Genomic DNA, 16,967 nt, shown 5'->3' on the forward strand with positions numbered 1-16,967 from the left:
CATTGGCTGCTCAAAGTGGTGTATTACACAGATGAATTATTTTTTACCCAAAAGGGAGCTTTCCTCTCTCTGAGACCTTCCCATGCTACACGTACTTTCCCTTTCCTGCTCCTAAGGAGGTCAAAATCCCTGCATGAACTTTCTATGAGAACTCCTAGAAATGTAATTGGAATATCACCAGGGACTCCTGGCTGATGCAAAACTCTGTGACTTGGATCCTATGATAGAACCATAGGGTTTGCAGAGCGCTCTGGAGATCATCCCATCCAAGCCCCTGCCAGAGCAGGGTCACCCAGAGCAAGTTGCACAGGAACGCGTCCAGGCGGGTTTGGAATGCCTCCAGAGATAGAGACCCCACCACCTCTCTGGGCAGCCTGTGAAGTGAGACTCTATTATTTTATTGGTGTGCTTTCTGGGCCCTTTCTGGGCTCAGTTGAGTTTGTCCTCTCTTCTGGGATGGTTTGGCCCCGTTCTGAGATTAATTTGATGCTCTCAGTACTGATAATATGAACATACATATACATACACATATATGTAATCAAATATAAGTATATCTGCTGTTATATTATTGGTAAGTTTAGTAGTGTGTGCTGTTTTTGGCTAGGGTAGAGTTAATTTTCTCCGTAGTAGCTAGAATGGGTTTACATTTTGGATTTGTGCTGAAAACAGTGTTGATAATTCAGGGATGTTTAGTTGTTGCTGAGCAGTGCTTACCCAGAGTCAAGGCCTTTTCTGCTTCTCACACCACCCTGCCAGCAAGTAGGCTAGGCGGGGGGTGTGCAAGAAGCTGTGAGGGGACAGAGCTGAGTTTTAAATATTCAAGAAAATGGAAAAGTTTCAAAACATTTTTAGATTAATTTAAATTAGTTTTCAATAAATTATTATTTCCTAATTAAATTTTGTAAGTTGATCTTTTTTCTAAAAGGATAGCACTAATGGTAAGCTTCATGTGTATTTGCATTTCTTTTCTATGATAGTTTCACTGTGAAGAAAAGTATACTTTTTCTTTTATTTTAATGATTTATTTTAATGATTTTTTTCTATATAGACGATATCTTCACACTATATGAGGCAGGATTTTACTAAACATATCTCCCTATGAAAGAAATATGAATTCAATGTTGACATTACAAGGCAGCTTAATAATTAAAAAATATAGTGGAAATACTTCCAATTGAATACATTTTCATTTTTTGATTAAAACAATCTATGAAGGATTTATATTTTTATTAACTAGGTGAGTCATTGCTCGCAGATCACATTGTTGAAATTCATTCACTACTCTCTGTTTCAGAATTTCTTCAAAAATATAGAATCACATCGTGCACCAAAATATTGAAAGCTCTGTCTCATACCTATATTCAGAAAGACAGGTATGTGTCTAACCATTTATTTATGTATACTTTCCAGTCATTTCTATTGTTATTCAGCTTCTAATTTAAATAAGAAAATGTATCATCTAACTAATAACAATTCCTTAATTTCAAGCTTCTGCCTACCAGACAGGATTTCTACATTAGCACAGATAATTCCAAATTCTCTAAATTATCTACATCTCCCTATGTCTTTTCCTGAACTGGAACCAGCTTCTATGGAAGCTTCAGAGTAACTTAGGAGATTTTTGGCATTCATTTTCCTTGTGGGCTCCCAAATCATTATCCAGGTGTATCTCTGAAGCCGTCCAGCATTCTGGCGTGTGCTCCTGTGATACATCAGTTTTCCTTTTGAGTCCCAGAAAAGTCAGTATAGAAATGTCTAACTTGGACTGCTGGGCTTACTTCACCTGCTTGAGAATTTGATTTCGTAGCTCCTTTGCAGAACCCATGACTTGGGGGAAAACAGCCAGACATCCAGTACAGATGCAGAGCAACAAGTGAGTGGAAATCCAAACAACTCCTTACATGACAGAAAATGTGCTATGACTTACTGTTCTCCACTGAAAATAAAAAGGTTAAAATTGTTGAAATTCATTGGATAAGCTTAATTTATATCATTGTGTATAGAAACCACAGCCTGCCTTGAATGAGCTGTATGTCTTTGGGAGTTTGCATTAATTACATGTGTTTTAAGACTCACTTTCTATTGAACAATTTCCAGATGGCAACCCCCTTTTCATTGTTCCTCAGACTATAGATGAGGGCATTAAACATTGGAGAAATAACAGTGTAGAAGAGGCAGAACACTTTATCAACATATGCCAGACACAATTATAAACTAGGAGAGGAGTGTCTGGAGAGCAGCCCTGCAGAAAGGGATCTGGGGGTGATGGTTGGCAGCAGGCTCAGTGGGAGTCAGCAGTGTGCCCTGGCAGCCAAGAGGACAAACCACAGCCTGGGGTGCATCAAACACAGCATAAGCAGCCAGTCAAAAGAGGTGATTATCCTGCTGTATTTAGCGTCTGTGTGGCCTCACCTTGAGTACTGTGTGCAGTTCTGGGCCCCACAATTTAAGAAGGATGTGAAGGTCCTTGAATGCTTCCAGAGGAGGGAAACAAAGCTGGTGAAAGGGCTGGAAGGTGTGTCCTATGAGGGGTTGCTAAGGACTTTGGACTTGTCTAGTTTGGAGAAAAGGAGGCTGAGGGGTGACCTCATTGCTCTCTACAGCTTCCTGAGGAGAGGAATTCTCCACAAGGAGAGAGAGAATTGCTGATCTCTTCTCCCTGGTATCCAGTGACAGGACATGTGGGAACGGTTCAAAGCTGGATCAGGGGAGGTTCAGACTTGAGTTAAGTAACATTTCTTTACAAGGATGGTGGTCAAACTCTGCAACAAGTTTCCCAGAGAGGTGGTCATTGCCCCATGTCTGTCAGTGTTTAAGAGGCATTTGGACAATGCCCTCTATAACATGCTTTAACTTGTCATCAGCCATGAAGTGGTCAGGCAGTTGGACTACATGGTCCCTTCCAACTGAAATCTCCTCTCCTCTCCTCTCCTCTCCTCTCCTCTCCTCTCCTCTCCTCTCCTCTCCTCTCCTCTCCTCTCCTCTCCTCTCCTCTCCTCTCCAATTCTTTGAGTTTTCTGACCTAGGTCTTTTGTACACAGCTCTACCACAGCTAAAATATAGGGTAACCAGAGTCAGATGTGGTTTAGGCTAACCAGTGTCAGATGTGAGGAACAGGTGGAGATAGTCTTTTGTTTTCTGAAGGAATCATCAAACTGAAGGAATCATGAAACTTCAAATTGAAGGAATCATCAAAACTGTCCTGATTATTTCAGTGTAGGAAATTAGGATCAAGGACAAGGGCATGACCACAAAGCTAAAGATAATTACATAATTTGTTTCTGTAGATGTCCATATAGGCAAGCTCAGCAGAGGAGGGATGTCATGGAAGAAAATATTAGTTTCAGGAGTGTGTGAGCTGGCACAGGAAGGAGGCAGGAACAACCACAAAAACATGGATGAAACGCAAAGAGCAAATTTAATCTCAATACCTCATGAACCAGGGTATCTCCAAAGCAGCACCAGGGCTGAGGCAGGAATACAGGCTCTGCAGAGCTCAGTCCTTGCTAGACAGTGTGTCCTTGCTAGTGAGAGAGTCCAAACCTGCTGTTGTCACCTGTACAACAGGGATTCAAGCAGGCGTAATTTTCTACTGGGCAGGAATCTCAAGCATTTCAATAAGGTGCCTCTAAGTCCATCACAGGCCTATGTTATCTAAGTAGAGGTGTTCTACTTGTCAAGCACCCAAGACTAAACAACGATTAGCATGATATATGTGGCTTTTCAGCACTTCAGCTGCTAGTCACTTGAGCATGTTTACAATCCTCTTTGACAGTCTTCCATTTATTTTCCCACAATGAGAGCTGCAGAAGGTCAATAAAGACACCAGGTAAGTCTACCCCATTTGTATAGGGATGTTGTTCAGATATGAGTCAGCTACCATCTTAGTGCAGAGCTCTCTTTTCATTATAAGAATGTAATGCAGGGGGTAACATACATCCACGTAACAAGAGTCTGAAATGAATTGTTCTCTTCCCTGATGACTTTGTGCGGGGATGAAGATGCCAGCTATACCTCTCTGGGCAGTCCTAATTGTATGATCCAGTGCTGATTTGCTAAGAAGCTCCCATTCTGCAATAAAGATGTGCCAGCTCACACACTCCTGAAACTAATATATTTCCCTGGGCTCTAGTTTTCTGTTCCTCCCAACTCAGGACTGGAAAAGATATATCAAAGAGAGCCTGTGTATTCAGAAAACAAGCACGTTCTTGCAAAGGTTTACTCTATTCCAGATAGAGAGTGAGTCTGTCTCCTTCCCCTTCCCTTCCCTTCCCTTCCCTTCCCTTCCCTTCCCTTCCCTTCCCTTCCCTTCCCTTCCCTTCCCTTCCCTTCCCTTCCCTTCCCTTCCCTTCCCTTCCCTTCCCTTCCCTTCCCTTCCCTTCCCTTCTACATGCTAGCTGTAGCTAGCTAAGCCTAGCTAAGTTGTCTTTGACAGAGATCAAGTCAATAAGTCATTAAGTCTTAATAGCCACTCCACAGACTATATCTCACTGTCTGTAGATGAGCTGAATAATTCTCTAGGTTCCATTGATGAGAAAAAGAGTATAACTTAAAGAAATAAAATAATTAATATTAATATGTATTAAAAAAACCCGATCATCTTTATAAAGGTGAATTACTTTTAAAAGATATAATCAGCAATGAATCATTTTGTTTTGCTTTGTAAGAATGTTCAGCATAGAAGGTTATTCACCCCATTTAATTCAGAAATTCCTATCCAAAGTGCAAATCACATAAAATTCGATGAGATGCCTAATTTCCTATCCATTCTTAGTTCCACCTGAAAACTAGTGCTACATGTAGTTTTGGAGAATCTACAGAACATGCAATCTAACCTTCTTCACAGCAGTGTTAAGAACAACCCAACCACATACTTGGAAAAAAAGTCAATCGAGTAAAGCAAGGCCAAACAATCCTAAAGAAGGACTATAACATCAAATTGAGTATGAAGAGTGTGAAATTTATTTCTGTAATTGTAGAGGTGGGATTCAGCTCGAGGTTTTACACATAGGTAACACAATGTGGATTTGAGCTCATTTCAGTTCAGTTGTTTAGTTATTTAGTTCCATTTGAAATGATGTAGGGTAACCAAAGCTTTGTACTGACTGGGCAGGTAAGAGGAAAGTACAGAGAAGACCTGTGATTTTCTTCAGTGATTACTGGAAGTCAGGCAGGATACTCTAAAAAAGCTCAAGTGATGCTAGATTCTTTTGTGAGTGCAAATGAGTCAAGCATTTAGTTTAAACTAATTGGTCAATATTTCCTTTACAGTCACTTTATTGTCATTATTGCAAAATAAATAATTGCTGAGTCATTCTTCTCCTCCAAAGAGCAGCATCTAAATTATCTGGATAATTCCCATTTCCATTTGCATTGATTTTTAAATATCTTTATCAATGATCTGGATGAGGGCATTGAGTGCAGGCAACACCACACTGGGTGGGAGTGTAGACCTGCTTGAGGGTAGGAAGGCTCTGCAGAGGGCTCTGGACAGGCTGGATCAATGGGCCAAGGCCAATGGTATGAGGGTCAACAAGGCCAAGTGCTGGGTCCCGCACTTGAGGCTCAACAACCCCAAGCTTGGCTTGGGGAGGAGTGGCTGGAGAGCTGTGTGGCAGAAAAGGACCTGGTGGTATTGATCAACAGCCAGCTGAATATGAGCCAGCAGCATGCACAGGTGGCCAAGAAGGCCAACAGCATCCTGGCCTGTGTCAGCAATAGTGTGGCCAGCAGAACTGGGGCAGTGATCGTCCCCCTGGACTCAGCACTGCTGAGGCTCCACCTCAAGTACTGTGTCCAGTTTTGGGGCCCCTCATCACAAAAAAGACATTCAGGTACTGGAGTGGGTCCAGAGAAGGGTAACAAAGCTGGTGAGGGGTCTGGAAAAAAAGTCTCATGAGGAGCAGCCGAGGGAGATGGGGTTGAGCAAAGGAGGCTGAGGGGAGACCTTTCCCTCTCTACAACTACCTGAAAGGCGGGTGTACAGAGATGGGTGTCAGTCTCTTCTCGCATGTAACAAGCGATAGGACAAGAGGAAACAAGTTGCATGAGGGCAGGTTTAGACTGGATATTAGGAAAAATTTTTACACTGAGAGGGTTATTAAGCATTGGATCAGGCTGGCCAGGGAAGTGGTTGAGTCAGCATCCCTGGAGGTATTTAAAAGATGGGTAGACATAGTGTTTAGGCATATGGTTTAGTGATGTTTTTTTGTAAGAGTTAGGTTGATGGTTGGACTAGATGATCTGAAAGGTCCCTTCCAACCTAGACGATTCTCTGATTCTATGATTTTAGCTGTCATATAGATGACTACATTAGCATGAAAAAGTCAACTTAAAAAGATTTGAAATTAAGATGGATAAATGCCTAGCATGAATTATTTCTATGACTACAAGATTAAATAATTCATCCATTAATCTGTGGATATATTAAATATATTGTGCATGCTATTATCTTTTTTACTGTAATAAGGACTGAAATGGGAGTTTGGGATGCATCAGACATTTCTAGGGAAATCTGATTTTTTATGAGATAAGTAACAACCCAGATTTTAAAATAAACCATTTGTGAATTGCTTAGCATTGTATTTTAAATGTCTAAGAAGAATCAATCCTGCATTTTAGATGTCCAGTGTGATAGATATATCTCATTTGTGTTTATCTATTTTAGGGATGTTCTGAAATGTAATGGAAACAGAAAACAAGACAGAAGCAACAGAATTTGTTCTGCTGGAATTGTCTCAGACGTGTGAAGTGCAACTCTTACTCTTTTTCCTCTTCCTCCTTTTCTATGCCATTGTCCTTCCAGTAAACATTCTGATCATCCTCATTGTCAGGGGACATCCACAGTTGGACTCCCCAGTGTACTTTTTCCTAACTAATCTGGCTTTTCTGGATATCTATTACTGTTGTATTACTGCACCTAAGATGCTGGCTAATTTCTTCTCACAACAGAAGACCATCTCTTCTAGAAGCTGCATAGCATAGCTCTTCCTTCACTTCCTGGGTGAAGCTGAGATCTTCCTGCTCATAGCTATGGCCTTTGACAGATACATGGCTATCTTTAAGCCTTTTGATTATGCAACTTTAATGAGGAAAACACTCTGTTGGGTCTTGGTGGGGACAGCATGGGCTGGAGAATTCACACATTCAATCATCCAGGTTGTATTTGTTGTTCATCTTCCCTTCTGTGGCTCCAATGAACTGGACAACTTCTTTTGTGATGTTACATGTGTGATTAAGTTAGCATGTACCAACACTTACATACTGGAGTTTATCATGTTTGTCAACAGTGGGATAGTCATCTTTACATGTTTCATTCTTCTGCTGATTTCCTACGTGGCCTATGAATCTATCTGAACACAGGCATTTCCAGACGGAAAAGAAAAGCAGCGTCTAAATGCACTGCCCACATCATTATTGTCTTTGTTATGTTTGGACTGGACTGGCCACTGAGATGAACGACAGGTGCTCTCCCCCACCTCTCTCTCCAAGGAGAGGCGGGAGAGAAAGAAAAGAGACTTACGAGTTTAGAAGAAACTAAACTACTTTAATGAAAATATTAAAATAAAAAGAAAATAATGAAAAACATACAAAACCAGTACTGAGGTCCTGAGATGAGGGTCATGTCACCAGCAGGCCCTATCTCAAACCAGGACACACACATCTACTGGTGGCCTTTCTGCCACTTGCCCCTGGACAAGATGGTGGCTGTGTTCTACACCACACTTTTTCTCATCATGAACCCCACGATCTACACCCTGAGGAACACTGTCATCTCAGTGCCATGAAGCATTTGTTGATGCAGTACTTTCTGGGGAGAGAGAAATAGAAGGAGAATGCATTCATAATGTGCAGAATTATAGTAATTTTTTTATATGGAACTGTTTTCAAGACAGATTTGCAGGTCTATCAAACGTCCAGAATATTAGTTTAGAGTTATTATGATAGAACATAGATCCAACATCTACAAAATCATTAAAATGTTAGTAATGTCTTTGAAAAACCTGAGAGAGATTAGGACCATTTCTAAGCATTTTCACTCTAAGTATTTGACAGTGGCTTGGTTAGCTCTTTCTTTTTTTCCTTTTCCTTTTCCTTTTCAACATTTGCTTTCATGATGTATGAAAACAGTTGAGCTTGGTCCAAAATAAAACTAGTGATTTAAAGTGTAAAAAAAAAAAAACTGACAAAAAAGTCCTGTGATAATTTTTCGCTATGTTTTCCCTCTGAACAATGAAAAAGAAATAAATAAACAAAAAGATCTCTAACTTTTATCTCTGTGGAGAAATAGCAACATGCTTCACAACTATTTCAGGAAAAAAATATCACAAATAGTGGTCTAAATGGCCATGGTAATTTCTTTTACTTCTACAATCCATAATCTGTCTTTTTGCTCCCTTGTTGATTTGTAACTATGTTTACATCTGTGTATAAAAAGAAGAGAAAACATTACTAATCCTTCTGTCTCCTTCTCAGTTTAACTGTTCACTACCCCTTAGCATGCAGCCACAAAATCATGGGATTCATTTTTACCAATGTTTACACCTGGGCTAGTCACTTCAATAGAGAAAACAAACACTTTTATGATGTGATTAGGTTCATCTTCAAGTAAATAAACTATTGCACTATTTCATGTACTCTGAGAACACAACAAGGAAGATAATATATCTCAGGACTATGAGGTGCCAGATGGGGATGCACAAACAACCTAGGATAAAGAGTACAGGGTGTGACACAGGTTGTATTGGGTTAATATGGAAAGGTTTTGGTTGCAGCATGAGGTGGGAAGCTGCAGGGTGGCTTCTGTGAGAAGATGCCATAAGCTGTCCCCGTGTTGGACAGAGCCATTCCAGATGGCTCCAAGACCCACTACTGTCCAAAGCTGAACCAGTCAGCTACAGTGGTAGCATCTCTGGGATAACATGTTTAAGAAAGGGCAAAAACTGATGTACAACAGCAGCTGAGACAGGAGTGAGAATATGTGAGGGAAACAAGTAAGCAGACACTAAGGTCAGTGAGGAAGGCGGAAGAGGAAGTACATCCAGGCATCAGAGCAGAGATTCCCCTGCAGCCTGTGGTGAAGACCTTGCAGCATGAGCTTTCCACGCGATCACAGCTTCCTTCAGGGCACCCCCATCTGTTCGTGTGTGGGGTCTTCCACAGTCTGCAGAGTGGTTATCTGGTCCCGTGTGGACCTCTGTAGGCTACAGGGGGACCATCTGTGTCACCATGGTCTTCCCAGTGGGTCTGTCTTGGAGCTGTCTGGAATTGGCTCTGTCCAGCATGGCGACAGCTTCTGGCAGCTTCTCACAGAAGCCACCCCTGTACATCCCCTGCTACCAACACCTTGCCACATAAACCCAATACACAGGTACAGGACCACACAAGGCTACAAGGTACAGGACCACATTGGTCTAAAAGAGATTTGCCCAAAATCTTGTAAATGTGAATAATTTTGCAACAATTGACCTAGTGGTCATGGAGAGGCTGGCAAAATTGAATTGCTGCAGACACAGATATAGTGAAACTTCTCACATATAATCACTTTTGAGGATCTAAGTTTAGTTGTTTTACATAAATGTGCCCAGGTGTATTATAAGGATTAAGTTCAGTTAGCAAATGTGTACTGCTTTTCAAGAACCCCTAAAGTTTCCAAGACATCTGTGTAACACTGGCAAAGATGACATAGGACTTATGGAAAAAATCACATTTTCCTTGAGTGGCAGCTGGAGATTAAATGGGATTATCTTGGATCATCTAAAATTGTACTAGAACACTCTTTTCAGACAACTGAATAACACCCTGGAGATACACTTAGTGCCTACAGAGAAACTGGACTCACACTAAAGTAGGTAACGACATATGGCCATCTAGAATAGAATAGAATAGAATAGAATAGAATAGAATAGAATAGAATAGAATAGAATAGAATAGAATAGAATAGAATAGAATAGAATAATTTCAGTCGGAAAGGACCTACAATGATCATCTAGTCCAACTGCCTGACCACTTCATGGCTGATGACAAGTTAAAGCATGTTATAGAGGGCATTGTCCAAATGCCTCTTAAACACTGACAGACATGGGGCAATGACCACCTCTCTGGGAAACTTGTTGCAGAGTTTGACCACCCTCCTTGTAAAGAAATGTTACCTAACTCAAGTCTGAACCTCCCCTGATCCAGCTTTGAACCGTTCCCACATGTCCTGTCACTGGATACCAGGGAGAAGAGATCAGCAATTCTCTCTCTCCTTGTGGAGAATTCCTCTCCTCAGGAAGCTGTAGAGAGCAATGAGGTCACCCCTCAGCCTCCTTTTCTCCAAACTAGACAAGTCCAAAGTCCTTAGCAACCCCTCATAGGACACACCTTCCAGCCCTTTCACCAGCTTTGTTTCCCTCCTCTGGAAGCATTCAAGGACCTTCACATCCTTCTTAAATTGTGGGGCCCAGAACTGCACACAGTACTCAAGGTGAGGCCACACAGATGCTAAATACAGCAGGATAATCACTTCTTTTGACTGGCTGCTTATGCTGTGTTTGATGCACCCCAGGCTGTGGTTTGTCCTCTTGGCTGCCAGGGCACACTGCTGACTCCCACTGAGCCTGCTGCCAACCATCACCCCCAGATCCCTTTCTGCAGGGCTGCTCTCCAGACACTCCTCTCCTAGTTTATAATTGTGCCTGGCATTGAGCCCTAAGGAGCACCGCTTGTTACTGGTCACTGGATTTCACTGTACTCCACTGATTGCACTGGTCGGATCCCCATCATCTGCCAAATGGCAGGTTAGGCATTTAGGGCCCAATAGGTACAAATCAGCAGCTACTGTCCTCTAATATATCCTATAGCATTTGAAATCATTACACATGCCAACAGATATGAGTCAACACTTCAGAAATTTCCAAAACCTTCTGTAGTTACAGCTTGAGGCTAGAGAAGGAACCATGGAGCATCTCAAATGGCACCTGATCCCTTTCACATTGCAATACACAGCATCCTGTGTCCCGTTTTCCCTAATGTGCAATCAGCTATGTATGGATATGCTTTCAGGGACTGCATCTTTGATCAGTTATGGGTCAGTTTGACCACAGTGGATTTTCCTGTCATTCAGTGTTGTGAACTACAGTGTAACAGGGAGAGGTAAACATAACCAGAAAATTATTTAATCCAGAATACTAAGTTCCTATCAAAAATTTTATTAACTTAAATTTCTAGAGTGCCAATTCCTGTTTATCATACTTCTGCTACCTACGGTGCTGGTTCATTACAATACCAGTAAGAAAGGCACTCACACTCTGTAAAGTATCACTTGAAATGCCACTTATTGGAGCTAACACTGTAATGAAAAACAAGATGGTACAGAAAATCCTACGTCCTTCCAGATGCTGTGAACCCTGAGTTGTACAGCATCAAGCAGACCTCTGATCAGGGAACAGTATGCTGTGCAGATATGTCTGTGGAAATGTTACCCACTTTTGGTCATTTGAGCTATTATAGGGAACAATTGTTTCCTTAAAAGGGAACAATTCTATCCAGCATTCCTACTGTCAAACAGAAAGGATGTTAACATAAGAAGTTCTTTCTGCACATTTAGGTAAAGGAAAAGACACACAAGTGGAATAATCACAGGTACCAAGTGGGAGCTGATTGCAGGCTATACTGTTAAATTCAACTGGCAAAGTTTATCCTGCAGCCAATCGATATGCACAGCATAACAAAGGTCTGAAGACACAGTTATACAAGCAGCAAAGCGTATGCCTGGGCCTATTCTGGTAAAATGTTAGGTGGATCACTAATTCCTCCGTGTATGATGGTCTTCAACTCAAGTTTACTACACACTACTACGTGCCAAAGACGAGGTAGTGTGAAGGTACTATTTATGCAAGTAGTATAAATAGAACAAGAGTAACATTTTCTGTATATACTAAGATTTTGATACAATAAGGAAGTCAGCCTATTTTTTGAAAGGTGTTTTAGCTCTCTCTAACTGTGTCTTTAGGGATTTGGCCAACTGATTTTCAATGATATCCAACGTTCCTACATGGTTTTGAAAATTATAAATCTAGGTTTTAGGATTTTCAAAAGGAAATTATCCATCAGCCATGGTTCTTGTATGACTTATTATATTGCTATTGTAGCAGAATAATTTACAGCCAGGTGTAGTTCAGTCATCAAAGCATCCTCATGAATGGGAAGGAGGCATTCCCACATAGAAAAATGATACGATTTCTTCCTTGCCAGACTTCAGTGTAGCAAGACAGCGATGACCGAGTCAGCAATGAACAAGCTGTTCTACATTTCAAGAAGGAAACTTTTCACTGCTGTCCTTTGTCGCTGTATCCTTAGCCTAGGAGCTTACTGGTGTGCAGAGCAGCTTGTGCCTATGGTCTTTCTCAGAATCTCTTTCACCTCCTTGTTCCTCAGACAATAGATTAGAGGGTTCAGTGCTGGAGTGAATACAGCATAAAAGATAGACACTATTTTGTTGAGGTTGAATGGATGGATCCTCCTGGGCCTGGCATACATGAAGAGAGTGGCTGAGAAAAAGATAATGACTACAGTGAAATGGGATGTACAAGTGGAAAAGGCTTTTCTCCTTCCCTGGGATGAAGGCATACACAAGATAGTTGACAAGATACAGCAGTAAGAGAAAACAATGATTAAGAGAGGTATGAGCAGGATCACCAAGGCTAATACAAAGTCCACTGTTTCTGCAAGGGACATGTCAGTGCAAGAAAGGTTCAGGACTGGAGAGATGTCACAAAAGAAGTGGTTTATGATTTGTGGACCACAAAATGTGAGGCGTGAAATAAAAGACACCTTGACCAAGGAAATGGAAAAGCCTCCTGCCCATGACAGAATCGACAGCTGAAAGCACAACTTGTGGGTCATGATGGTTGGATAGTGCAGGGGATGGCAGACAGCCAAGTAGCGGTCATAGGCCATTACAGCCAAGAGGACACATTCAGTGCACATAAGGGAGATAAAGAAGTATAACTGAGTCATGCAACCGGAGAAGGAGATGGTCATGCTCTGTGACCAGAACCCAAACAAAAGCCTAGGCAATGTAACTGAGATGTACCAAACCTCTAGGAAGGACAAGTTCCCCAGGAAATAATACATGGGCTTTTGGAGGTGACGATTCCTTTTCACCACAAAGATGATGATTGCATTCTCAGTGATTGTTACCATGTAGGTGACCAGAAAGACCAGGTAAAGTAAGGTTTGGACCTGAAGCCCATAGGAAAATCCCAGAAGAATGAACTCATTGATAGCAGTTTGGTTCTTCATTCCATATTGGGTGTCCACAGCTATCCCTGCAGGTTTCAAAGCAGAAGAAAAATCAAATGTTAGAGTTCCTCAAAAGCAAGTTTGTGTGAAGAATTAAGGGCACTTAGTAAACTGTTTCCTGTGGAATCTTTTTACAAAGTAGAATCAACATTTCTTACAAGAAAGGAAGGAAGAGAGAGAGACACATGTTTTTGTTTCCAATGACTTGGTAGTTTGCTTTCAGTAGCAACACTGGAAAAACAAATGGAAACTTGGCAAAAAAAAAAGCTCCAGAACACCTCTGTAATGCATACTATTTTCCTGTAGGATGGAGTGTGGAAGAACACAGAGACTCTGGCTGATGACATTCCCATTGCTGAAAACAGTACCACAGAAGTTCTGGTAGTGTACAGACAAAAAAGGCTAAAAACATAGATGTAATAATAAATGAACATATAGTTTTGATAATGTTGGACTTTCTTCATTTCTGATTAGGAAATTATCCGTCTCTGTATTTTTCAGTGACAGTGGTGAGGTTTATCAGAACAGATTGCAAGTTTCTATTGACTGTTTTGTTCTAGATTCCTTTTATAATCAATCAATATCTTCTTAATTAATTGAGCCTAGAGTATAATACTGTCTTTAGATATATGTCCTTCCAAAACACAGCACATGTTTACGCTCTAGAAATGCCTATTTCTCCTCATGGACATTTTAGTGATCCTTGACTGACCCTGAAGTAGTTGTCTGTACCGTAAATTATTTAAGATGGAGGAGGTGAGGTTTATTCTTACTACTTTTAAGGGAAATGAGAGCAAATGATGAACATATAAACATACCTCATTCCAATCTACTTACTCTTAGATTTTATAGCTCATTAATATATGCATGTTTGCGTATGCATGAGATAAAAATACGTCTGTACGAAAGATGTGTTAGTCTATTCAGAACTGTAACATACTCTTTAGCTATTCTCTTTCATCACCTACCTGAACATGTATGGTCCTTTGACTAATTAAGGGATGACAAATTTGACTGAAGACAAGGAACAAAGCTTTGGCAGCTTCTTTCTCCAAATATGAAAACAGAATACTTTCAGGAAATCATAGAATTGTAGAATCTGTTGGGTTGGAAGGGACCTCTAAAGGCCATCTAGTCCAACCCCCCTGCACTAAGCAGGGACATCTTCAACTAGATCAGGTTGCTCAGAGCCTCATCAAGCCTGGCCTTGAATGTCCCCAGGGATGGGGCCTCCACCACCACTCTGGGCAACCTGGGCCAGTGTCTCACCACCCTCAGTGTAAAGAACTTCTTCCTAACGTCTAATCTAAACCCACCCTGCTCTAGTTTAAAGCCATTGCCCCTTGTCCTATCGCTACATGCCCTCGCAAACAGCCCCTCCTCAGCTTTCCTGTAGGCCCCCTTCAGGTACTGGAAGGCCACTACAAGGTGTCCCTGCAGCCTTCTCTTCTCCAGGCTGAACAACCCCAGCTCTCTCAGCCTGTCCTCACAGGAGAGGTGCTCCAGCTTGAACATCTTCATGGCCCTCCTCTGGACCTGCTCCAACAGGTCCATGTCCTTCTTGTGCTGAGGACGCCAGAGCTGGACACAGTACTCCAGGTGGGGTCTCACCAGAGCAGAGTAGAGGGGGAGAATCACCTCTCTGGATCTGCTGGCCATGCTTCTTTTGATGAAGCCCAGGATGCGATTGGCCTTCTGGGCTGCAAGCACACATTGTTGGCTCATGTCCAGCTTTTCATCCACCAGTACCCCCAAGTCCTTTTCCACAGGGCTGCTCTCTATCACATCATCCCCCGGCCTGCATTGATAACGAGGATTGTCCCTACCCAAGTGCAAGACCTTGCACATGGACTTGTTGAACTTCATAAGGTTTGCTCGGGCCCACCTCTCCAGCTCGTCCAGGTCCCTCTGGGTGGCATCCAGTCCCTCTGGCCTGTCAACTGTACCACTCAGCCTGGTGTCATCTGCAGACTTGCTGAGGGTGCACCTGCTCCCACTGCTTGTCACTGATGAACATATTGAACAGCACTGGTCCCAGTATGGATCCCTGAGGGACACCACTTGTCACCCCTCTCCATCTGGACATCGAGCCATTGAGCACTACCCTCTGGATGTGACCATCCAGCCAGTTCCTTATCCACTGAACAGTCCTGGCAAGCAGGATACTTTTTTGATACCTTTTGTCCATCCAAAAGGAAAAAAAATCCTTTTCCACGGAACAAGTCCTGGTCAAGATCCATGATGCAGAGGAGATTCTAAGCAAATAAATATTCCCCATAGAGAACAGCAGTGACTGTCTAAAGCTCAGTGAAGAGTAAAAATGGAACAAGAGATCACCAAACATCTACCCTCACATTCAGCCTCTACAGTGTTCCTTCTATCCTGTCTTTACTATTCATGCCTTCCTAATGAACTTAAAAAAAGACCTGTACATCTCCAATTAGAAAAGTCATTAATAAAAAAGAATAGACACTGACGTGATACACATAAGTCGATATTTTTGTATTTATAAAACACACTGAGTATTTTTGTATTTACAAGGCACACCAAAAGAATATAAAAATCAAGGTAAAGAATGGCAAGCCAGGAAAAAACTTGCCTTTTTTTTAATATGGAAATTTTAATCGAAAGACTTGATGCATTTTGCTATTATTTTTAACTTGCAGGTATATTCCCTCATTATACATCTGTCAGTTTACATGATTAAAGTGTATGGTATGGGATAATCAAGAAGAACTGATTCTTTAGGCATTCAACCCAGTAATTTACATTGTAATGGATATGTGATTTCCTGGTTTATTTATCTGTTACTGCAAGACAACATTAAAACTTACTTACCAATTCAGGATTTCCAGGTATGCATGTGTCCTTTAAGCTCTTGTAATGAGCAGTGGAGCAGATCTATTTTTTCTAACCTGCCTGAAAGGTTGTTCTTTAAAGGACTCAGTGTCTTCTTCTGGGAAAGCTTCTCTTGTACAAAAAAGCCTGAGCTAATAAAGTCCTCTGCCAATTAAAGAAACGAAAGGGGAGAGGAAGCTTATTATCTCTAATTATCTCCAATAATTATCTCCAGATGACAATTTATATGTATAATTCTATGTAGTAGAAACAGAGACTGAAATGACATCAAGGGAATAAAGACCATAACGGAAACTATACCTGTCATGCTTTGTACAGAATAACAAGTGTCTTTTCTCTAAAATGTATTAGAAAGACAAGACTAGATAGGAATTACATTTGCTGAATTTTTTTGAATTCTGCAGTTTTATTTTGAATGAAAATAGACATTTTGAGAATTATATATATATAATTCTTTTTTAAAAAAAGTCTCCTTCAGTTTACACATCTAAACATTAAAATGCAGGGATTGGTTCATGTTTAAGAAATCTAAATATAGACATCTATGTAAATGTGTCTACCATAAGTATTTGGAATGCAGATTTTATTTTCTAGGCAGGGACTCAATGTCATCTTAAATGTCATTGTATCTATCTAATGACAAAACTGCCTCCAGAGATGATGACATATTACAGTATATATAGTATACATATATATATATAGTGTATATATAAAGTATATATACTATCACATGTGAGTATGTATACTAATGTCAGGTACAGCACAGCTTCCTTTGAAAGAAAAAAACAGGAAAATATACAGAGAAATATCCTTGTATTCTA

The 16,967-nt window shown here is 41.0% G+C and overlaps 1 protein-coding gene and 1 pseudogene across 1 annotated transcript; one reads left to right on the plus strand and one right to left on the minus strand.

Annotated features, from left to right (window-relative positions):
* The first annotated feature begins 6,684 nt into the window (after positions 1-6,684).
* On the plus strand, positions 6,685-7,787 carry LOC134524778 (olfactory receptor 4N5-like; annotated as a pseudogene).
* Positions 7,788-12,351: 4,564 nt separating this feature from the next.
* On the minus strand, positions 12,352-13,287 carry LOC134524779 (olfactory receptor 6B1-like). Its single transcript, XM_063354937.1, has one exon. It carries the CDS (start codon positions 13,285-13,287, stop codon positions 12,352-12,354), a length of 936 nt encoding a protein of 311 aa, XP_063211007.1.
* Positions 13,288-16,967: the final 3,680 nt, after the last annotated feature.

Source organism: Chroicocephalus ridibundus, chromosome 17 (assembly GCF_963924245.1).
Source record: "Chroicocephalus ridibundus chromosome 17, bChrRid1.1, whole genome shotgun sequence".
NCBI classification, from domain to species: domain Eukaryota; kingdom Metazoa; phylum Chordata; class Aves; order Charadriiformes; family Laridae; genus Chroicocephalus; species Chroicocephalus ridibundus.

Excerpts from the sequence above, each read along its gene's own strand:
- LOC134524779 (XM_063354937.1), bottom strand. The coding sequence starts at position 13,287 with ATGAAGAACCAAACTGCTATCAATGAGTTCATTCTTCTGGGATTTTCC.